Source organism: Oncorhynchus masou, chromosome 14, assembly GCF_036934945.1.
Source record: "Oncorhynchus masou masou isolate Uvic2021 chromosome 14, UVic_Omas_1.1, whole genome shotgun sequence".
Taxonomy (NCBI): Eukaryota; Metazoa; Chordata; class Actinopteri; order Salmoniformes; family Salmonidae; genus Oncorhynchus; species Oncorhynchus masou.
In genome coordinates this window covers 15,264,406-15,289,601 of record NC_088225.1, presented here as the reverse complement: position 1 = coordinate 15,289,601, position 25,196 = coordinate 15,264,406, and the positions used below count along the sequence as shown (strand labels likewise).

Sequence of the window (25,196 nt, the reverse complement as noted above, 5' to 3'; positions counted from 1 at the left end):
TGTTTTCAGGGCGGGACTTACCTCTGTGGGCGGGGTTGTGAGTGAGGCGTTGGAGGAGGTGTTGCTTGGAGACGGGCTGATTGACAGCTTAGAGTCCTGCTCCACTTCTTTGGCCAGTTTTCCATTTCCATTCACCTGCAGTGGACACACAGACAGCAAGCAACAAATCAGATCAAATACAAGTAGCCAAAGTGGGGGTCAAGTTTGAGAGAACTCTCCCATGGAGAGTCTGGCTGCAATATTATGTTTGCCCACAGGGAGGCAGACTTGCCTGTGCCCCATACACACACACTGTCTGACCATGCTGGTTGGGAAGTTGTATGATATGTCTCCCTTGGCCAGTAGAGGCAGCAGCAGCCGTTTACTAGAGCCTACTGGGGTCAGAGCATTAGAGAAGACCCAATCACCCTGTTCTGCCATGTGAGTGCCTACCTCACCCCAATCTAAGATAGCAGGCGTAAAAAAAAACATTCTGCTTTTCAGGGGAAACAGAAGTTAGGTTGAAAATACTGCATCCCTGAAAACCCGGAAACATCCGCTTTTACCGTCCCCATGGAGAATGACCCCACCCTAACCTCTCTACAACCTCTCAACTCCCTCTCTCTCTCACTCTGCCTTTCCCTCACCTCTCTACCCTGCCTCCCCTCTCACTTAATCCAATGTTTTGACTGTTAGATTTGGGGGTTAAAATGACTGAGGACTAGGGTCTCACTACTGATCTGCAACTGTCTTCTTTACATATGAAGTCTATTAGCATAGTAATAATGTAGTGGAGTTGACCTAATGAAATCTTCTTCTTCGGTTTGTGGCCAGTGGCCTGACTCTGGGTTTATCTGCCTGCTTGGCAAGCCTCCAAATCACTGACCATATCTAGATTATATCACAACACACAATAGAGAATCCCCAGATAACTTTCTGCCATTATATGCCAGATCTCTCTCTCTGTTCCTGAGTCTACAGTACAGTAGGGGGTAGGTGTGGGCTGGCCTGTCGCCTTACTCAGGGATTATGTACAAATACCTCAGAAGGATTAACATGGTGTTGCTGAACACTCCATGCCTGAACAGCACAGTGTATTGCTTTCATCTTCTTGTTATCCAGCATTACCATGTGAACCCTCTATACCCGTCTGCCAGGCTCTGAGCACACTATTGAGGGCTCCACTAGTTCTGGTACTGTATATCTTACAGACACCTGAACCTGGTTCTGTTCTGTCAGGGTAGACTGCTCTCCTGGCTTCCCGAGTGAATGTATTCAGATTACACAGGATTTACATATAATATCAACACAGAGTAAGATACCCTCCCCTGCCTGGGCCAGCCTGCTTGTTGGAAACAGTCTGTTTTACTCATTAATGAGTGAGCTGGAGGGAGAGTGAGAACCAACCAACACAAAGTAAATTATATGAAGCAATACACACACTCTACTGTCCTATAAAATAATACTAGTCCACTCCCTATGAATGACCAGCTGATAGGGTGCCTGTCAGTGCCAAAGCAGAAGCAGTTAATCCACAGTGTTTTATTTCTAGGGGCTGACTTGTCAGTGACCTCCACAGTGTCTGTCTGTCTGTATGATATTAGGTCAATAAGGTATTTGGCATCCAAGTCTTACCGTCTTTTCCATGTCTCCGTTGACGACAGGCTCAGGCAAAGATCCTGAAAGCAGAAGAGATCACTACTCAGTCATGGACTCCACACAAACTCACACTCCCTCCTCCATACCAGCTGTTCACAACCATTCAACAACATCTAATCATGGCAATTCTCCAATCTTATAGTCAGTCCTAAATATCCTGAAACTGTCCCACCTCCGTCAAACACCAGAACAGAATTCCAGAGTGACTCATATCCCTGCTCCAGAGAACGGCTCCTATCCAGTTTAGGTTTCATCCCAGCGACACCTACTCTGTTACATAGCGCAGGTATGTGTAGGTCATCCATTATTCAAACAGGGTTCATCTTCACAGAGATGTTCTCTGGCCCTGGTTACCTGCCACGCATCATCACGTCCAAACAAGCTGCTGCATATGAAACCCAGTACCCTAGTGGCCTACCTATATCAAATAGCCCTGGTAAGAAACTGTCCTCTAACCCTGTCACAAGGATATTAAGGAATGGTTTTCACTTGGCTAAGTCAACCACAGAAAGACAATACACTATATCTAAACCCGTCTGTCTATCTAAAACAGATAGAGTTGACTGATGAACAACTGACCCCTGGTCGGAGCTGGTGGACTACTAAGACGGACCCTTACCTTCCATGCTTCAACTCCTCTCACACAGACAGACAGATAAACGGTGAGAACTAAGATAGTAACCTGTTATCATCTAAAGATAGCCTGACCCTGGTCTGCATCCCCCTGGGCTGTTCTGAAACCTGTTGAAGCTGCCTCTATGTACCTCTATGCTCCTTGGGTCCCTCTGGTCTGCGTCCCCCTGGGCTGTTCTGAAACCTGTTGAAGCTGCCTCTATGTACCTCTGTGCTCCTTGGGTCCCTCCTCACTGTTTGCACACGGACAAGAGGCTCTTCAGTCCCAATACAGCTAACACTACAGGCTGAGAGGCCACTTGGAGCCAGCGCCTTGGAAACCAAACACAAGTGCTGGCGAGAGGGGAGGCGAGAGGGGAGTGTGTGTCCATCCATGTGTGTGTGTGTGTGTGTGTGTGTGTGTGTGTGTGTGTGTGTGTGTGTGTGTGTGTGTGTGTGTGTGTGTGTGTGTGTGTGTGTGTGTGTGTGTGTGTGTGTGTGTGTGTGTGTGTGTGTGTGTGTGTGTGTGTGTGTGTCTGGCCACGTGTTCGCACACACATGTATGTGTGCGCATGCTGTACGTGCTTGAGTGTGTACCAAAGTCAAGGTGGTCAGGTGCCCTCTGAGTGGGCAACACGAGAGAGCAGTTACCTGGGCAACGCCTCAATGGAATTTTGCTCCTGTTGGGCATTTTTAAGTCAGATTTAGAAGCCGATAGCAGAAACCAAAGGAAGTTAGATAGGACTAAGACCTGACCATATATCCCCCTGGATAGAACAGGAGTTATATCTCCTTCTACTGCTTCACTCATTCAGAGGACACAGCATGTCCATCATCAGTCAACTTGGAGGTGTAACCGTGCCAATGGATAGCTGTCAAATCAAATCAAATGTTATTGGTCACATACACATCTTTAGCAGATGTTATTGCAGGTGAAATGCTTGTCTAAACAACCAGTGTGGACTCAGAACACAACAACATGCCTCCATGTAAAACAGAGGACATTCTTATCACAACAAAGCAGCTACTGTATTTTTATTGGCGCACTAAATAAGCATAAAACTCCCAGTTAGGTCAAATAGCATGGAAGACACTAACTGACAGGGGTGGCAGGTAGGTTAGAGCGTTGGGCCAGTAACCAAAAGGTTGCTAGATCAAATCCCAGAGCTGACAAGGTAAATATCTGTTGTTCTGCCCCTGAACAAGGCACTTAACCCACTGTTCCTAGGCTGTCATTATCAATAAGAGTTTGTTCTTAACTGACTTGCCTAGTTAAATGAAAAATAAACATTGTCTACTTCTACCCACCATCTTATTAACGGTTCACTCAGAGGCACAGACAGGTAACCTTTTTAATAAACAGTATCTTTGGCCTGATCAGACAGCAGCTGTTGTTTAGGGCAGAGCTTCAAGCAGAGGCAATATAAAGGCAGTCTGGGGCAGGGTGTTGGTGTGTGTGGGGTGGTGTGGTCTGTGTGGTGTGGTGTGGTATGTGTGGGGTGAAGTGTGTGGGGTGGTGTGTGTGGGGTATTTTCAGCACACACACTGACTAATATTCATGTCCCAGACACAGAGGGCACCGATTTCCTCCACACCCATATGGTTGTCATAGCGTCGGCTGGTCTGGCATCATCGTTCTATGAGGCCGTTGGCATCAGAATGGCACTCAGAGTAGCCAGCCGTGCTGTCATGGGCCACCGCCCTGTTTCAACAAGTGTTACTTGGGCACAGTTGGCCTCCCAAGCCAAACGCAGCTTTACGTTTATTGTCATGAATCTTGCCTTGGAGGCATAACCAAACGATTCCCGCTAGATGGGCCAGCTACAAAGTAATTATTGACTATATTGTAAAAATGTATGAAAGCAAAGATGTGCTTTTAAGGTCTTATTTTAAGGTTAGGGTTAGCAGTGTGGTTAAGGTTATGGTTAAGGTTAGGTGAAAAATCTGATTTTAAGATTTTGTGGCTGTGCCAGCTAGTGACCCTCCAGGGCAAAATTCATGACAATAAATGCCAACCTTCAGCCAGACTCTCCAGCACTGGAGTCAATTTACAGGCTGTGGCTCCCTCTAGGGTCTTTCAGAGGTACAACATCCTTCTCTTTGTGAAGAGCACAGTGGTTGTTGGGGGAAGTTGCCCCTAGACAGTTGGGGGAAGTTTGCATTTAGCCCCTAATAGTGGTTGACATTCAGGGAAGTTAAGCTGATTCTAGATCCGTACCTAAGAGTTAGGATGTTGTACCTCGAGCAAACAACGTGAGGGGACAGGAAATGAGATGAGCTCAGTATCTGTGTGTGTCTCTGTGTCTGTGTTCCTTGGCAGAGAGAGAGGAGCAGAGGAGCAGAGGAGCCTGGCCAAGCAGTCAGACAGACCCTTAATCTGCTAGTGTTTACCAAGGACAGGGGGACAGGGGGGTACGAGATCAGGCCTGAGAGAGAAACCTCTGGGGACTATAGACCTTGAATGAGGCTGTTAAAGGAGAAGTAAGCGGTTTAATTATTACCTGCCTAGTTAAATAAAGTTTAAATTAAAAAAATGATGAGGTGATTGCAGAGGCAAAACAGCTTCCTTACACTGTGAGGCTAACTCAGATCTGATAACGATTCCCATGTCCGTCAGGGATCGTGTGAGTGAGGGGCTTCAGAGGTCTGTCCTTCACACACACAGTGAGGAATGTACAAACTGATAACGTCGGTTGTGTGTGTGAATACCTGGACACGTATGTCTACAGAAAGGATCAGTAATCCAGCCAAACTGCATCCACTGAGTTCTGGCCCTTTCTTGTAGATCTCTGGTCTCACCTGTGAGGTGTTCTGGGGTGGGAGTGACTCTGCACCTCCTGAAGAAGCCATCTGTCTCTGTGTCCACAACCAGAAGAGAGGTTTCCTCACCACCAGACTTGATGGCTGCCACCACCTCCGAGTGCTGCTTCCCCTCCACTGTCATACCATTCACCTGGAGAGAGGGGGAGAGACGGAGAGATAGATGGGGAGAGAGACAGAACGGGGGTGGGGAGAGAGACAGAGAGGGTGAGGGGGGGGGAGAGCGAGAGAGGGAGAGAGGGGGAGAGACGGATAGATAGATGGGGAGAGAGACAGAGAGGGTGAGAGAGGGGGGAGCGAAACAGAGAGCGAGAGAGGGGGAGAGAGGGGGAGAGACGGAGAGATAGATGGGGAGAGAGACAGAGAGGGTGAGAGAGGGGGGAGCGAAACAGAGAGCGAGAGAGGGAGAGAGGGGGAGAGACGGAGAGATAGATGGGGAGAGAGACAGAGAGGGTGAGAGAGGGGGAGCGAAACAGAGAGCGAGAGAGGGAGAGAGGGGGAGAGACGGAGAGATAGATGGGGAGAGAGACAGAGAGGGTGAGAGAGGGGGGGAGCGAAACAGAGAGCGAGAGAGGGAGAGAGGGGGAGAGACGGAGAGATAGATGGGGAGAGAGACAGAGAGGGTGAGAGAGAGGGGGGATGGGGCGAAACAGAGAGCAGAGAGAGGGAGAGAGGGGGAGAGACGGAGAGATAGATGGGGAGAGAGACAGAGAGGGTGAGAGAGGGGGGAGGAAACAGGAGCGAGAGAAACAGAGAGGGGGAGACGGAGAGATAGATGGGGGAGAGACAGAACGGGGTGGGGGGGAGAGACGGAGAGATAGATGGGGAGAGAGACAGAGAGGGTGAGAGAGGGGGGGAGCGAAACAGAGAGCGAGAGAGGGAGAGAGGGGGATAGAGACAGAGGGGAGAGAAGGGGAGAGAGAGTGTAAGGAACTTCAAAACACACAGACACAAGAGTCATGTCTGCACAAATCAGCTCATGAAGCATTAACTCCTTAGTTGTATAAGTAGTGTAACTATAGTTTACCAAGTCAAAACGGTGAAGGCTAGTCCAACAGCCTAAAACTACAGGTTTCCCTTTCACATCAGCACCATAGTTTGTTCAAGTAACTAACTATTTATGGGAAACTATTTCTTGCATATTTCCATTGTTCTCACAACGAGGACGATAACCTGTTTATCAAAGCCAGGACTCAGTTTTCAATATTATCAATCTGTTGTCCAGCAGGAAATCCTGTCTCTCCACACAAACACAGAATATGCTGCTGCACACACACAGAGAGGAAGTGAAGCTCTCCCAGGGGCTTGAGAAATGAGTGTCAAACTCTTCACTGTTGCATAAGAATCCGTAGTACGCAGTCTGAATACAAATGAAACATTGCTGAAGAGAACAGTGTACAATTCAGAGAAAACATAAAGGGGTGCAAAAACATTCTACTTTCCTTTCTCTTCATACAGTAGGTTCTTGGATAGCAACAACTGCTGGTAGCCAGAGAGTGCTTAGCAACACCATCTCAGCCATCAGGCCATTGGCCCAGCATATGTCATAGTGTCATCTGTTCCCCAGACAGCTGAACATTCTGAGGAACCACTGCTGAGATAGCATGTGTGTACTTGTATGTGTTGGTTCTGTGAGCTCTAAGTGTGTATTTTGTGCACGTGTGTGTGTGTGTGTGTGTGTGTGTGTGTGTGTGTGTGTGTGTGTGTGTGTGTGTGTGTGTGTGTGTGTGTGTGTGTGTGTGTGTGTGTGTGTGTGTGTGTGTGTGTGTGTGTGTGTGTGTGTGTGTGTGTGTGTGTGTGTGTGTGTGTGCGTGCATGTGTGCATGGGTATCTTTGTGTGTGTGCATGTGTGTGCATGTGTGTGTACGTAACTTGCCTAATTAAATAAAGTTAACATATAAAAATCAAAATAATAACGTGTCTGTGGGTGTGTACGTGTGTAATGCACATGAGTGTAATGCGTGCATGTGTGTGTATCTGTGTCGGTCATAGGGTGGGCCTGCCTGTCTCCCACAGTCCTAGGAAGGAGACCAAACAATACGTGCTTGGGCAGTAACAATAGCTGTCCATTTAACAGAGAGAATACAGTCCTCAGTGGGTGGTGGGAGTGTGGGGCCTGCTGGGGGATGGAACCCCCCCTCTGTCTCAAGCATTCAACTCTCCTCTCTTCTCCTTTTCTATGGCAGTCTCACATGGCTGCTGGGGAATAGCAGAAACTCATTTACAAACGTGGCTCGAGTAGAATGAGGGCAGCCAGGCAGCCATACACACCTCTGACAATACACACCCACCCACCCTGTTCTACAGTAGTGAGTAATGAGCAGGATAGACTGGGGTGGTGGAGTGCAGACAAGTCACCAGTGACAAAGCTGGATTATCCCAGTCTGAGCTAACTCCCAGTGACAGTGTCCACCTCTCCCCTCCTATGAGATTAGGACCCCACACAGAGACTGTTACTACCACTCACAGTCCTCCTCACTCCACACTTCAACTTCAACATGACTGAATTGTGCCAAGGCCATTAAAGACAAGTCCCGTAGTTTTAGAAAAGCTTGCATGACAAACAGAATTATTTTCATTCATACAATATTATTCCACTTACTACTATACAGTAATAATAGTACTGTGCATTGAATACTACTAACAATAGTAATGTACTATGACTATACATGGAATAATAATAATAATACAATATGATGCCAGAGGTCAAAGGTGAGCTAAATAGTTACCTGTACTATCATGTCCTTGGCCAGCAGGCCTGACCTCTGTGCAGGTGAGTCCTCATCCACTGCTCTGATATACTGGCCTGGTCTGGCCTTCTCACTGTGCAGGTTGAAGCCGTAGCCATGAGGCCCCTTCTTGATCACACACAGACGCGGCCTCAGCTCACTCTGCACGTCCTGATGAAGAGATGAAACACAGTTAGTTGAATTCTCCTGTTGGAGAATCTACTTTCTCCTTCCGCTCTCCTGGTTTCCTGTGCTAAGACAATGAATCACATTCACAGAACTTACATGAAATGATTCACATTCACAAAAAAGCATTTTTCCTTTACCATTAATATCTAATACATCCCAATATCAGGCGGCAGGTAGCCTAGAGGTATTGGGCCAGTAACCGAAAGGTCGTTGGTTTGAATCTCCAAGCCATTGATCAAGACAGTTAACCCCCAACTACAACTGACGTGAACGTGAAGGGGTTGGGTTAAATGCGGAAGACACATTTCAGTTGAATGGATTCAGTTGTGCCAACTGACTAGATACCCCCTTCCCTTTCCCTTCCTTCCCCTTCCCATACATCCAATCCAGTATGCTGATATGGTATGAAATGCAGTAATAGGCTACATTTAAGACCATGACTCTGACATTGATGATCAAATCAGACTAAAATTACACCAGAGGAAGGAAAGGTGTCTGACATAATATGAGGGTGTACAGAGCATGTGACTGGAGCTGTGTTAGTGTAGAGAGGACTGGGAGGGGCAGGGCAGGAGCCAGGAGGCATGGAGCCTCTACCCCGGCCTGAGGAAGGGCCAGTTCCTGAGGGCCCGGCCCCTGTGTTGTGTGAGCCCAGTCAGCCCAGTGAGACCAGGGCAGGACAATAGCAGGCTGGGAGGTGACCCCTGTCCTCCTGCCTCTCTGAGATGACAGGAAGACATAGCACTGTATTGTCATCCAGGAAAAAACTCAACCAAGTCCAGCTACTCCCATCCGTCGGTAAGAGAACACAAGTAGTCTTTTTTTAGTAAGGGGACCTTTCACAGAGTTTTACAAAGCCTCAGGGAAAGTAGGTGCAGAGTTAAATACAGCACAGATATAGAACAGGAGCCAAACAAATGACACAATCATAATAAATGTCTCTCTGACCCAACAACCCCATACTCCCCCTTTGGCCAATATGATTATTGACGTAATCAGTTTTTCCAAATACACTTTTGACGAGACTTTGATTGACACCTACAGATGAAGTTGGAAGTTTACATTCACCTTAGCCAAATACATTTAAACTCAGTTTCTCAATTCCTGACATTTAATCCTAGTAAACATTCCGTCTTAGGTCAATTAGGATCACCACCTTATTTTAAGAATGTGAAATGTCAGAATAATAATAGAAATAATGATTTCTTTCAGCTTTTATTTCTTTCATCACATTCTGAGTAGGTCAGAAGTGTACATATACACACTTAGTGTTTGGTAGCATTGCCTTTATATTGTTTAACTTGCTTCCCACAATAAGTTCGGTGAATTTTGGCCTATTCCTCCTGACAGAGCTGCTGTAAGTCAGGTTTCACGCTTTTTCAGTTCTGCCCACAAATTTTCTATAGGTTTGAGGTCAGGGCTTTGTGATGGCCACTCCAATCCCTTGACTTTGTTGTCCTTAAACCATTTTGCCACAACGGAAGTATGCTTGGGGTCATTGTCCATTTGGAAGACCCATTTGCGACCAAGCTTTAACTTCCTGACTGATGTCTTGAGATGTGGCTTCAATATCCACAAAATGTTACCTCCTAATGATGCCATCTATTTTGTGAAGTGCACCAGCCCCTCCTGCAGCAAAGCACCCCCACAACATGATGCTGCCACCCCCGTGCTTCACGGTTGGGATGGTGTTCTTCAGCTTGTAAGCATCCCCCTTTTAACCTCCAAACATAACGATGGTCATTATGGCCAAACAGTACTATTTTTGTTTCATCAGACTAGAGGACATTTCTCCATAAAGTACGATCTTTGTCCCCATGTGCAGTTGCAAACCATAGTCTGGCTTTTTTATGCGGGGTTTGGAGCAGTGGCTTCTTCCATGCTGAGCAGCCTTTCAGGTTATGTCAATATAGGACTCGTTTTACTGTGGATATAGATACTTTTGTACTTTTTCCTCCAGCATCTTCACAAGGTACTTTGCTGTTATTCTGGGATTGATTTGCACTTTTCGCACCAAAGTATGTTCACCTCTAGGAGACAGAACGCGTCTCCTTCATTAGAAGTATGATGGCTGGCTGGTCCCATGGTGTTTATACTTGCATACTATTGTTTGTACAGATGAACGTGGTATCTTCAGGCGTTTGGAAATTGCTCCCAAGGATGAACCAGACTTGTGGAGGTCTACAATTTTTTTTTCTGAGGTCTTGGCTGATTTCTTTATATTTTCCCATGATGTCAAGCAAAAAGGCACTGAGTTTGAAGGTAGGCTTTGAAATACATCCCACAGGTACACTTCCAATTGACTAAAATTATGTCAATTAGCCTATCAGAGGCTTCTAAAGCCATGACACAATTTTCTGGAATTTTCCAAGCTATTTAAAAGCACAGTCAACGTAGTGTATGGTAAACTTCTGACCCACTGAAATTGTTATACAGTGAATAAGAGAAATAATCTGTCTGTAAACAATTGTTGGAAAAATGACTTGTGTCATGCACAAAGTGGATGTCCTAACCCACTTGCCAAAACTATAGTTTGTTAACAAGAAATTTGCGGAGTGTTTGAAAAACGAGTTTTAATGACTCCAACCTAAGTGTATGTAAACTTCCACTGAATAATAGAGATTCTAGAATCCATCAGCCAATCACACACACACACTACATCAACACGGAGCAGTCATGAATGACCAATAGCCTTTGTCTTATGTAAGTTGATTGCAGTCTTAAGGAGGAGTAAAGTGCTGTATTAGCCAGTCCAATCAGTGAGTAAAAAAAGGGGGCAGGCTGCTGGGTGGAGTGCTGTCGTCACTGAGACTCAGAAAGGAAGAAGCCTTTTGTTTAAAGAATGGCACACAAAGCCTTCCCCCTTCCAACGAGCCGCAGCCTCTCCTTCTGTGGAGTAGAGGTCTAGGAAAAGACAGGCTTCCTGAAGACTCCACCTGCTTCCCGCTTTCAGGAATGGCCCAGGCAAAGCCCCTCCCCCACAACACATACGGTCCCTCAGCCACGTCAAGAGGCAACAGCTTGAGAGCTAACGGGTCTATCATGAAGAGACTGTTCAGTAGACCATTCTCGCTGTCAAAGACAAATACTGATCCTCTCTGAGACAACATCAATAACGCAAAACGCAATAACCCTGAATTCATTACATGTCTCTGTAGGAGGAACATGTCTAGTCGGAGGAACAGAGTTGAACATGGCTGGGAGGATAGGGAGCAACAGGAGAGTGCCAAACACTGATCCTGCCAATCAGACTTAAGTTGAGTATCTGATGCATCCGATGAAACTGACAACCATCTTACATGTTAATCTGGTCTGATTCTCCTCCATGTTCTTCATTCCAGACCTCCATATAAAATATTACATTCCAAACTGAGTAAATCAAAACTGTCACAACATATTGATATAATAAATTAAAATAATAAATAATAAATACTTTAATAAGGACCAAACAAGCATATTTAGAGGGAAAGTAGAGGAAAGAAGAGAAAATTGGAAAGTATGCAGGAAAAGCACATTAATTGGAACTTAATTCTCCCTGAGTAATTCTTGGTGTGGTCCCTCTATATCCGAAGGCCAAAGTCCTGGTTAAACTGAAAAGCTGGCTACAGTGGTTTCTCTGCTTCCTGTTTTTGGTGTGAAATCTCCGTTTTGCTACATAATTAAACACAAACTGCAAACTGTACGCCACAAAGGATTTTCCCTTCAAAATGAAGAAGAGAGACTGAGGGTGCACCTGCGTCCTTCAAACTGAAGGCTAGAAACCCCTTGGTCATGGAAGTCATGGTAGATAAGAAAAATACAGCATGGCTTGAGGATGTCCTTCTGGTATGTAGATCCCATTGACTGTCCACTGCACAAGGCTTACCACACATTTTACAGGAGCACTAAGCCCAGTGTCTGACCAGGACAGATCTGTTTCAGTCCAATTGGACTCCTATTCCTCTTAAGGTGGACTTTGCAGAAATTGCTCCGTCATTTCCTGGTTGCTAAAATTCAAATAGCTAGTCCTAATGTCAGTTAATGTCACAAAACAAGCAAGTATAGTGTAGAAAATCATTCTACCATCGAAATCGCTGTGAAATATATTTTCCATAACCAAACAATATAGTATTTTAACTATTTGAAGCTGGTGTACAAAACCGAAAGTAAAAGACCTTTTGGGTCTTGTGAGAAAGGGAAGCATAGAAATAGAGCACATAGAACAGATCTACCACGTCTTAGACTTGCTTTCGATGAGAATGACAGGTCTATAACTATCATTTCTATGGGCATTTGGACAGGTCTCCCAAAAAGTTACATATTGCAGCTTTAATAACAGACACTCACAGCAGAACACAGCCAGGAAGGATGAGGTCAACTGGTCAATGTTGAGTGTCCCTGCCAACCAACAGAAAGGGACCTTGGCAGGGTGGCTGAGATAACAGAAGACAGTTTGTGTCGGGAGCAGGGAAGAATCTCCGGGAGGGCACGGAATCTGTGGAATCTGCTGCACACACACAAACCAGGGCCTTCTCCTGGGGAGGAAACCTTGCTTCACTCCTACTGCATGTCCTCTGTGTGTGTGTGTGTGTGTGTGTGTGTGTGTGTGTGTGTGTGTGTGTGTGTGTGTGTGTGTGTGTGTGTGTGTGTGTGTGTGTGTGTGTGTGTGTGTGTGTGTGTGTGTGTGTGTGTGTGTGTGTGTGTGTGTGCATTCAACCACTGCAGGAAGGGAGTAACGCATGGAAGATACCATAAGAACAACAGTCACCTGCAGTAGTCAGCTTTTAAAACAGTCAGCCCAAACAGACAGTTTTACAGTCACACCCCCCTGCGCAATTGCCTGCGTCACATTCATTAGGCACTAAACGGGAGAAAACACAATGCAGCTTTGACAGAATATAGGGAATACCCATAGCAAATGCCATGGTGTGCTATTGGAAAAATTAGGGTGACTGTCTGTCTGCCTCTGTATTATAAAAGTCTCCCACATGAAACCACTATTTGTTTTAGATAAGCTTAGCCGTGACCTAAGTTCAGTCTCAGGACAGAAATATTTGTCTAATCTTTTCACTCTTTATTTTGTTTTGAATGGTTCCCAGAACCTACTTCTCTCTATCAAGGCATGATATTTGGAGAATGTGGGAGAGGAACGCTGGAAAGTAAGTCCAACTCGGGAAAGGCAGTTACTGGTTCCAAATTCTAAAAGGGAAGGGTTTGGTCATGGTAACCAATCAGGTGGGGGAAGATTACAGGGACCAACTATTACAGAGTTAACATTCAATTCATTCCATCATATTAAGCATATTAAGCTTTATCTTGTTTTAGGAAATGAAAAATTCCTGTGGTAATTATATACTGTAAATAGGAACACTGTGTGCTACAACTCCTGCATAGTTGTTTCCAAGCCTTTACTTTAAAACAACATGTTCCTTTAAAGCTCCCAGAGATCTCACATATGGGCACTTTGTGCTCCAATCACGTTGAGTTCAGTGACCTCTCAGGAATATCCACGCTCTCATCTCTATCCCCCACACCTACATATCTACATCACCTTGTGTTCTAGATGAGGAGGTTTCTAACAGTCATAATCTCTGGGGTCTGTGGTCCCACACAGGAACCTCATATCTCCGGTCAACTGAGAAGCAACACCTCATGAATAACAGTTAATACAGGGAGAGAAACTGAGACAACAGTTACAACACAGTTAGTATTAACATTTATGTGAATAAATGACAAGGTTTTGCAAATCCTGAATCATCAGAAATAACCATACTAGTAAGCATTTTCAAAGCCAGAGAAAGTATTGTGCTTTGTGGACTATTTGAAATGCTTAGGCATAGATTTGACATACGGTGAGTGTAAGAGAATGGGTTCCTAGCCGAACATGTTCACTGGATGAAGATGGCACAACCGTTTCCATCAAGAGGGGGAAGTGCGCAGCGCAGGAACTGCTACTTCTTTCCTGAAGCATACTCTTCCCTCTGAAGTCAACTTCCTCACATGCAAGAGAAATAAATACACAATACAGATACACACCCCTACACCTGCAGTCCCACTGGTTACAGCACTCACATCTACCACACAGAAGACGTAGAAAAAACAAACAGCCATTTTCCATCCCGCCCACAACTTGATGGACAATAATGAGTTGGTTTGACTACGCTTCCAGTGTAAATTAGAGACAGTGTCTTATGGGTATTTCTACATGCTGGTTACCGAAACCATTAAGCAAATGTGACCGTACTGTTTTACAGCTACGAGGATTTAAAGGCACACAGGCGTACAGAGGCTCATCCCTTTCTAAAGCTGTGACTTACAGTAAGTCAGTGGTCGGAGCTGTTCTGACAGGTCATTGGCTGTCACCAGAGAGAATGATAGAGGACTCTAGTGCCCGGAAAGCCCCTTTTCGCAAGGGCAGCGCCATTGAGGACTTTCACCATTTTGAAGTTAAGGAAGGATCACATAATTCCATCCAGGTCATCAGGTGGGACCTGAGCAAACATTCCATAACTGAAGTGACAGTAAATCACCAACCTTGACTTTATACCTGTTCAGACAACACACTCCAGCTGCAGTATGCACCCTTTCAGTTTGTTTACCAACTCTGAAGTAGTAGAAGAAGAAAAATGACTACTTCAAAATGGAGATGGGCTCAATGGCGCTGCCAGTGCGCTCACAGACGCCATAATGGGAAATGTCCTCTGTCATTCTCATGTAGGGACTCACTAACACCCTCTATATGGAGGTGTCAGGAGGAAGGAGAAGCAGAACCTTACCAAGAACCATCTCTATCTTCTTTTTAGGGAAGAAAAAATATTGTGATCACCATCATCTATGGCCTACGACTGTGGACACGTGGGCTCAACCAGAAACCCTAGTTTCATATGAACAAGTGGAACACTTTCAGTACGAACAAACACATTAACAAACCTTGGGGTCTTACTTGAAACTGACTAAAAGCATTTGAGTCATAATTCAATACCAGGCTTTCCCTGACTGCCAATTGTGCCAGATGTTTTACTATGGCCTGATGCAAAAATAGAACAGCCATCATGTCATCGTCATCCAGTCCAAGTCTAGGAAGGGGACCTGTGGAGCAGGTAGGTCATTGGAGATAATGACTCTGGTTCAGTCCATTTCTTCCTTCCTGCTACGTACCGGGCTTTCAATTGCAACTAACCTCAAGCCGAGACACACTTCTTCTCTCTGTTTGCCTACACTCAAAAAAATGTGTATGATTATTATATACATTTTTTAACAATACGAAACATACACAAAAATCAACGACATCACACCTACCCAGACCCACCTGCTCACACTGCCCTCTCCAGCATCTGCATCCCTCTCATGGCCTCAAACTGCACCATCCTGTTTCTCTTCGTCACTCACGCACTTTCAACATTTAGATAATAAAGCAATTGACCTTTCCATTGTTTTAACGATGAAGGAATTTTTTTTTACCTTTTTTTTACTAGGCAAGTCAGTTAAGAACAAATTCTTATTTTAAATGACAACCTAGGAACAGTGGGTTAACTGCCTGTTCAGGGGCAGAACGACAGATTTGTACCTTGTCAGCTCGGGGGTTTGAACTTGCAACCTTTTGGTTACTAGTCCAACACTCTAACCACTAGGCTATTGGTTGATTTCCAGTTAAGTATACATGTTTTTTCAAGATGAGAAGAGAATTGTCCAGCCCATTGGATATCTCACTACACCCCCATACATGTCTTGAAATATGGAGAAAGATGGATTAAAAGTAGATTTACATGGTAATACTTATGAAGGTCAACTTTCTAACTCCGCACACAACTTCCAGATTTAAAGTATTCCCAGAAGGCATAGATTATTGAGTCATTGTTAGATTTACAATTAAGACATGACTCCGCTGTTGTGCTGTAGAATGTGAATTTCATCTGCATACACTCTACCGAGGGCCAGAAAACCACTGTAGGCCTACTGCACACACTAACTAACCAACCAGCCTGAACATACTAACAAACCAACGCACACACCAACAAGCAAACCTGTAAAAAGGTGCTATCTATAACCTAAAAGGTTTCTTCGGCTGTCCTCATTGGAGAACCCTTTGTATAACACTTTTTGGTACTAGGTAGACCCTTTTAGTTCCAGGTAGAACCCTTATGGGTTCCACATAGAACCCTTTCCACAGAGGGTTCTACATGGAACCAAAAAGGGTTATTCTATGGGGACAACTGAAGAACCCTTTTGGAACCCGTTTTTCTAAGAGTACAGTTTATCTACACACAACTGTTAACCCGCATCATTAAGCCTGATATGTTCAACTATCTGCAGCTGCTGGTGATGCTGCTTCTTTCTTAATTTATCTCTTCTGAAAGTTACAGATTTCACAGCCCCCACCCAGAGCGTGATATAACCCAGTTCACCTTAACACACGACCCCCACAGGAAGCAGTATATGCCAGATAAGGTACAGTATCACCACAGCTTCTGTTTAACTGGCACCACACAGCTGCAACACCTCAAACACACTCCTGACAAAGAACTGCCACTAAAACTGACTGGCCTTGTTTATACCTGGGAGGCACAAACCAACCAAAATCACTTATTTCACTCTTTTGTAGCTGTTTTCAGTTCATACTTACCTGATATTAACCCATATTTACTATTTACCTAAACCCCTGTCAAGAGAGCTTCACTGTCTCTTCAGCACCTGAGTCAATGATTGACAGCAGAGATGTCATCCCATACAAACCTGATCTGATGTGGAGAGCTGTAAAACATCATGATGAGCTCTAGTAAAATATATCAAAGGTTAATGATCTCAGGCAATTTGCATCGTCCATCCTCTCATTCTCTTCCCCTGACCATATTTGACACAGAGGGCCTTTCTAATGGAACACTAAGGCAGCTGTCAAAGTCACCACCTCACCAGCTTGAAAACAGCTTCATACACCATGCCAGCGGCTGCCACTCTGCCAGATGCCTGGTTCATATTTTCCCCATGTGAAGCCAGTGGAGGACTGAAGTGTAACTACTGTGTATTCACCAGGACATCATCATACTGGAGCCGGGTAACGTGTGGCATTATTACTACAGAATGCCAGGGTCTCTGAGTGACTCAACCACAGGGCAACATCCAGGAAAAAGACTCATGTTAAATCATGTTATTCTTAAGCAGTAAGGCCCGAGAGGGTGTGGTATATGGCCAATATACCATGGCTAAGGGCTGTTCTTAAGCACGACGCAACGTGCAGTGCCTGGATACAGCCCTTAGTCGTGGCATATAGGCAATATATCACAACAACCTGGAGGTGCCTTATTGCTATTATAAAACTGGTTACCAACGTAATAATTGCAATTTTTTGTCACACCCTTGGTATACGGTCCGATGCATTCAGGGTTTGAACCACCCCTTGGTATACGGTCTGATGCATTCAGGGTTTGAACCACCCCTTGGTATACGGTCTGATGCATTCAGGGTTTGAACCACCCCTTGGTATACGGTCTGATGCATTCAGGGTTTGAACCACCCCTTGGTATACGGTCTGATGCATTCAGGGTTTGAACCACCCCTTGGTATACGGTCCGATGCATTCAGGGTTTGAACCACCCCTTGGTATACGGTCGGATGCATTCAGGGTTTGAACCACCCCTTGGTATACGGTCTGATGCATTCAGGGTTTGAACCACCCCTTGGTATACGGTCTGATGCATTCAGGGTTTGAACCACCCCTTGGTATACGGTCCGATGCATTCAGGGTTTGAACCACCCCTTGGTATACGGTCCGATGCATTCAGGGTTTGAACCACCCCTTGGTATACGGTCCGATGCATTCAGGGTTTGAACCACCCCTTGGTATACGGTCCGATGCATTCAGGGTTTGAACCATCCCTTGGTATACGGTCCGATGCATTCAGGGTTTGAACCACCCCTTGGTATACGGTCCGATGCATTCAGGGTTTGAACCACCCACTTTATAATTCATGATAACGACATACAAGAGATATTCTACTGCAGCTGTAATGGACAGAGAATGTGTCTTGCTCTGCCTGAAAGGCATTGGCTCTCGCAGAGTTTTCCATGATGCACATGGCTGCATTTTGTGCCATCGATAATGTCCAAAGTCTAGGCACCCTCCTCTGCCACGCGCCACGCAAATCATCTACCCAGGCATTCCGCACACACTCAGCAGTCCTCTATATACAAAAGATCTGTCATGCAGTCAGCCCACTGCTACCACAGCAACTTTTAAACAGGGCTTCTAACTCCTGGGCTTTTAATAAGTGGTAGAAAGCTGAGCAACACCCCTTGATCAGGTGAAAGAATAACCTCAGAGATGACAAAGTCAAAAGCTCCATGGTTACTCAGTGGAATAGGACAAATCCTTAGCCTCGTGATTGTCATGTGTAATTTTGACAAGAGCTTAGTTTAATGACCCTTTCAAACCACTATAGGGGAGAGAGTTAATATGTTTCTGACTGACAAACTCACTGTTGTAAACCTGGTTTTTCAGTCAGTGTGGCAGGGGTGAACAATGCAGCCCTTACTGTCCAGTGGTGTAAAGTACTTAAGTAAAAATACTTAACAGTATTACTTTAGTGTTTTTTGGGGGGGTATTTATATTTTTGACAACTTTTACTTCACTACATTCCTAAAGATAATAATGTACTTTTTACTCCTTGACACCCAAAAGTACTTGTTACATTTTGAATGCTTTACAAGACAGAAAAAAATGTCCAACTCACACACTTTTCAAGAGAACATCCCTGGTCATCCCAACTGCCTCTGACCTGGCAGACTCACTAAACACAAATCCTTTGTTTGTAAATTATGCCTGAGTGTTGGCGTGTGCCCCTGGCTATACATAAATAAATAAAAACAAGAAAAATGTGCCGTCTGGTTGGCTTAACATAAGAAATTAGAAAGGATTTATACTTTTACTTTTGATACTTAAGTATATTTTAGCAATTACATTTACTTTTGATACTTAAGTATACGTAAAACCAAATACTTTTAGACTTTTATTCAAGTAGTATTTTACTGGCTGACTTTCATTTTTCCTTGAGTCATTTTCTATTGAGGTATTTTCACTTTTACTCCAGTATGACAATTGGGTACTTTTTCCACCACTGCTACTGTCCACCTCTATTTGAAGTTGGAACATACTGGGCACCTGTGGGATGGCTCTGCCAAGGGTTCGAATTAAAAGTCACTCGTAGTGGGTTCGCTAAAAATAGTAGATCATTGTCAATCACAACAATTATGGGGGATGCCCATGTTGACATTTTAACACTAATGGGTGGGTGTGCCCTGATTAGGTACTGAAGTGCCCGGCATCCACAGACATCCTTTCCATCCAAATCTCTAGTTCTGTCTCTTCTCAGGACGCAGCTGTCCCTCCTCCATCCCTATGGCTCTCTATCAGTGTGTTAGTATCAGTGTGTTAGTATCAGTGTGTTAGTATCAGTGTGTTAGTATCAGTGTGTTAGTATCAGTGTGTTAGTCCTACCCTATCAGGTACCAGGCCTGAGGAGTCAACATAGTTTATCTGTGAGGCCATGCTTCCTGTCTCTGACCTCCACCCAACGAGTCGCAGGCACACAAAATGTCTCCCACATCCAACTGAGCCCAGCCCCAGAGAACCTGTCACTGCACAGATTGACAGAGACAATGATGAAGATTAGATCATACTGCTAGCTCAGAGGGGAGAGGAAAGGGGCTAGGAAAGGATGAGAGGGATGAATAAGTGAAAGAGAACGTTGTGACATCCTGTGGCATCATTCAGGCTGTGGATGGTCAACATGTGATAAACATTTGCTCACACTTTGCTGTCAGACTGTAGTCAGCTTTGATAACATAACCAAGCTCACCAACACTGCAGAAACCAACATCATACACCCACAATGGTAGAATATATTATATCCCTGGCCTTTCATACCACCATAGAATCCCTTTCAGACAGAACACACACAGTATAAACACTATGCCTGTATGTATAAACACTATGCCTGTATGTATAAACACTATGCCTGTATGTATAAACACTATGCCTGTATGTATAAACACTATGCCTGTATGTATAAACACTATGCCTGTATGTATAAACACTATGCCTGTATGTATAAACACTATGCCTGTATGTATAAACACTATGCCTGTATGTATAAACACTATGCCTGTATGTATAAACGCTATGCCTGTATGTATAAACGCTATGCCTGTATGTATAAACACTATGCCTGTACTCTGTGGTGTCATCGCTGGGCACGCCCCCCCCATCCTTGGAGGGTGCGGCCCTTTCTCTCATTGTCAAGGAGGGGTTATGAACCCTGAGGGGTATGGAATGAGAAATGGAATGTGGCATTGTAGCATTCTCCCCTCTTGCATCCCAGGGAGCTCCCCAGACAAGACTGGAGACAGAACACACTGAGCAGAGCAGGAAGCCCAGTGACCTGCAGTGAGGGACTTCCAATACACCTCTCTGTCCATGTGATGCCTACAATTATAGGCTACTATTGTGTACAGTAGATCTAAGGCCAAAATCACAGTCTGTAAAATACAACTAAACCCTTATTAGAGAAGCAGGTGTATGGGACTGACCGTAGAGCCCAGAGGGGGTGTGTAAGACAGTGTTAGTTACATAATACACTCACAAGCTCCTGAACTCTTACCCTCTACAAACAAATACACACACATTTACACAAGTTGACACCACACACACAAGTTGGCACAACCTACTCTCACACACACACACTGACTGCACAGTACACAAATAAATGGATCCGTCTATTGAAACACACTGAATCCTGTGACCCTGTGTTTAGACCTCCACCCGGTCTCTCTTGTCATGTTGACCGTTTCCTCTGGAACACACTGCTCAACAAAGACGAGGGAAGGAAAGGGTGACTCCCAAACATTCTCTCTCACACACACACACACACACACACACACACACACACACACACACACACACACACACACACACACACACACACACACACACGTGATTGAGCAAATACACAAGAAGACAGACACCCTACACGCGACCACACATCAAAAACAATGGGGTAGTCCTCCAGACTCACCTGATTCAACTGATTGAGGGCTTGATGATTAGTTGACAAGTTGAATCAGGTGTGCATGTCTGAGCTACAATTTAAAAAATGTACTGTTAGAGATAATGGAGGCCTGGAGTTGGTAAACACTGCTCTAGTCTACCAGATTTGACCAAAGTTACAAGGAATACCATCAACCACAGTAAGAGGTTTGACTTTTACTTAAACAGCCCACGTTAGTTAGCATGTTACCCACTAGCATGAACAACACTTTACTGTGTGTATACTGTAGACCAGGGGTACTCAACTCTTACCCTATAAAATAGGTCCGGAACCTGCTGCTTTTCTGTTCTACCTGATCATTATTTGCACACACCTGGTGTCCCAGGTCTAAATCAGTCTCTGATTAGAACTATTGAGAAAAAAATAGTGGAACGGGCTCGAGGTCCAGAGTTGAGTTTGAGGGCTGTAGACTGTAGTAATTGTAGAGAAATGAAAATAATAAAGACTAGGAGTTTTCATTGTGACCAGGAGAGGCAACCCATTGTGGAGAGAGCAGAGGAGGGGTATGAGGGGGAAGGGGGATGAGGGGGAGGGGGAGGGGGTCTGTCTGACTCTCTCTAAGTCCAACAACAATGACAGGAAAACAGTCTAAGCTTTCTGGAGTCTATGTGCTGGCCAAGGCCCCAGGAAAAGATTCCCACAGAATCAAGCTACGCTAATGAGATTTAAAGAGCGAGTCACAAACTAAGGTGTGGCTGCCCGTTTCCTAAAATATGTATTTTTATTTTACCTTTATTTAACTAGGCAAGTCAGTTAAGAACAATTTCTTATTTACAATGACAGCCTAGGAACAGTGGGTTAACTGCCTTGTTCATGGGAAGAACAACAGATTTTTACCTTGTCAACTCAGGGATTTGATCTTGCAACCTTTTGGTTACTGGCCCAACGCTCTAACCACTAGGCTACAGTAGCCTAAGCAAATCAGGCAAGAACGAATTCTTATTTTACAATGACGGCCTACCGTCATAAGAGAAGTTCATGAAGAGTTGACATATTTTCTTTAAATGGCATAGGACAATGTTATTGAACAGCCATTGTTGATTGTATGGCATCAGCGTCTGGTTGAATAGTTGGTAAAGCTGACATAAATAATGTCAGGCTTTGTGTCGTCACTTGAACATGGTGAGGAACACCCAGAGACTTGGTCTGGAATACATACAGTGCCTTGCGAAAGTATTCGGCCCCCTTGAACTTTGCGACCTTTTGCCACATTTCAGGCTTCAAACATAAAGATATAAAACTGTATTTTTTTGTGAAGAATCAACAACAAGTGGGACACAATCATGAAGTGGAACGACATTTATTGGATATTTCAAGCTTTTTTAACAAATCAAAAACTGAAAAATTGGGCGTGCAAAATGATTCAGCCCCTTTACTTTCAGTGCAGCAAACTCTCTCCAGAAGTTCAGTGAGGATCTCTGAATGATCCAATGTTGACCTAAATGACTAATGATGATAAATACAATCCACCTGTGCGTAATCAAGTCTCCGTATAATTGCACCTGCAGTGTGATAGTCTCAGAGGTCCGTTAAAAGCACAGAGAGCATCATGAAGAACAAGGAACACACCAGGCAGGTCCGAGATACTGTTGTGAAGAAGTTTAAAGCCGGATTTGGATACAAAAAGATTTCCCAAGCTTTAAACATCCCAAGGAGCACTGTGCAAGCGATAATATTGAAATGGAAGGAGTATCAGACCACTGCAAATCTACCAAGACCTGGCCGTCCCTCTAAACTTTCAGCTCATACAAGCAGAAGACTGATCAGAGATGCAGCCAAGAGGCCCATGATCACTCTGGATGAACTGCAGAGATCTACAGCTGAGGTGGGAGACTCTGTCCATAGGACAACAATCAGTCGTATATTGCACAAATCTGGCCTTTATGGAAGAGTGGCAAGAAGAAAGCCATTTCTTAAAGATGAAACCAAAATTGAACTTTTTGGCAACAATGCAAAACGTTATGTTTGGCGTAAAAGCAACACAGCTCATCACCCTGAACACACCATCCCCACTGTCAAACATGGTGGTGGCAGCATCATGGTTTGGGCCTGCTTTTCTTCAGCAGGGACAGGGAAGATGGTTAAAATTGATGGGATGATGGATGGAGCCAAATACAGGACCATTCTGGAAGAATACCTGATGGAGTCTGCAAAAGACCTGAGACCGGGACGGAGATTTGTCTTCCAACAAGACAATGATCCAAAACATAAAGCAAAATCTACATTGGAATGGTTCAAAAATAAACATATCCAGGTGTTAGAATGGCCAAGTCAAAGTCCAGACCTGAATCCAATCGAGAATCTGTGGAAAGAACTGAAAACTGCTGTTCACAAATGCTTTCCATCCAACCTCACTGAGCTCGAGCTGTTTTGCATGGAGGAATGGGAAAAAAATTCAGTCTCTCGATGTGCAAAACTGATAGAGACATACCCCAAGCGACTTACAGCTGTAATCGCAGCAAAAGGTGGCGCTACAAAGTATTAACTTAAGGGGGCTGAATAATTTTGCACGCCCAATTTTTCAGTTTTTGATTTGTTAAAAAAGTGTGAAATATCCAATAAATGTTGTTCCACTTTGTAACGACGTTCTTCGTTTGTTAAATGAGAGTCGGACCGAAATGCGGCGTGGTGGTTACTCATGTCTTTAACGAAGAAAAACGGAACGATACTTGAAATAACTAATAAATACAAAAAAAAAACGGAACGTGAAACCTATTACAGCCTATCTGGTGAACACTACACAGAGACAGGAACACTCACCCACGAAATACACAGTGAAACCCAGGCTACCTAAATACGGTTCTCTATCAGAGACAACAAGAATCACCTGACTCTGATTGAGAACCGCCTCAGGCAGCCAAACCTAAACTAAACACACCCCTAATCAACCACAATCCCAATGCCTACAAAAAACCCAATACGACAATACAGTAACATAAACCCATGTCACACCCTGGCCTGACCAACTAATTAACTAAAACACAAAATACTAAGACCAAGGCGTGACACACTTCATGATTGTGTCCCACTTGTTGTTGATTCTTCACAAAAAAATACAGTTTTATATCTTTATGTTTGAAGCCTGAAATGTGGCAAAAGGTCGCAAAGTTCAAGGGGGTCGAATACTTTCGCAAGGCACTGTAACTATAACCCAGTAAATACACTATTACCCACTATAGGTCAAACCCACTAAATAATCCACCAGGAATGCTTAAAGAAAAGCCCTGGTTTCAAATATCTTTAAGAGTTGCTCGCTCCTCATCACCAGATGAAACCATTTCATTAAAGCCACTGTCAACCCACACACTCCATTCTGTGGGAGATAAAACAATATAGAAAGAGAATCCTCCTACGCAGTCACTAAAGTAGGATATTCCTATGCCTGAGGAACCATGTTTTGCTATAACAAAAGCCTCTCACCACTATGGCACACCACAAGGGCCAAAAAGCCTAGAGGCAGTGGGTGTGTCAGTGGTTGATCCATGCTCTTTAATAAGCAGTTTTTATATGAATGAGTAGATTACAGGCTTGGTATCTGGTAGAAACCTGGTGGAAACAGACAGCCAACTGGCATATGCCTATAGGCCTGTCTGCATGTTGCTGCTCTCCAGGCAAAGTCTCTATGCTACTGTTCTCTACAGACTTCCTCCAAGTCATGGAACACACACAACGGCCCCTCCCTGAACAGCACAATTCTCAGCCTACTAGTCACAGTTGATTTCATCTGACACAAGGAGGACTCTTTCTCTCCTGTAATTTGCCATTAAAAACAGGCTTATGTAACCAGGCAGTCATTCATGAGGAGTCCAGAAGCACCAAGCTGACTGGCTGGAAGGCATCCTCCTCAGTCTCCCAGTGGAAGCTCAATAGACCAAAGCTTCTCGGTTGATGTGGGCTTTCCTCAAAAGCAAATGGAGGGAATTAGGCGCCTCACGCACAATAACAACACAAAACAATAACAACACAAACTGATAAGATAGATACTGTGGATAGAAAATAAACTTAAAGGCTCAACTCAAGGCATGCATCACACCCTTATTTTCATATTTATCAGATGTTTAGAGTGGCTTTAATGACAGATCCCATAGGATCCAGCCAGTATGACAAGATGCACCTAAATCTATTAACG

General features: G+C 44.5%; 1 protein-coding gene across 1 annotated transcript in view; it reads right to left on the bottom strand.

Annotated features, from left to right (window-relative positions):
• Positions 1–25,196, bottom strand: part of LOC135554362 (Na(+)/H(+) exchange regulatory cofactor NHE-RF1-like) — a 33,683-nt gene that overhangs the window by 1,978 nt on the left and 6,509 nt on the right. The window contains exons 2-5 of the mRNA XM_064986629.1: positions 7,800–7,970; positions 5,050–5,203; positions 1,615–1,658; positions 22–135 (exon numbers count right to left, since the gene is read on the bottom strand). Coding sequence (XP_064842701.1) covers positions 22–135; positions 1,615–1,658; positions 5,050–5,203; positions 7,800–7,970 — 483 coding nt within the window. The remainder of the gene's footprint in view (positions 1–21; positions 136–1,614; positions 1,659–5,049; positions 5,204–7,799; positions 7,971–25,196) is intronic.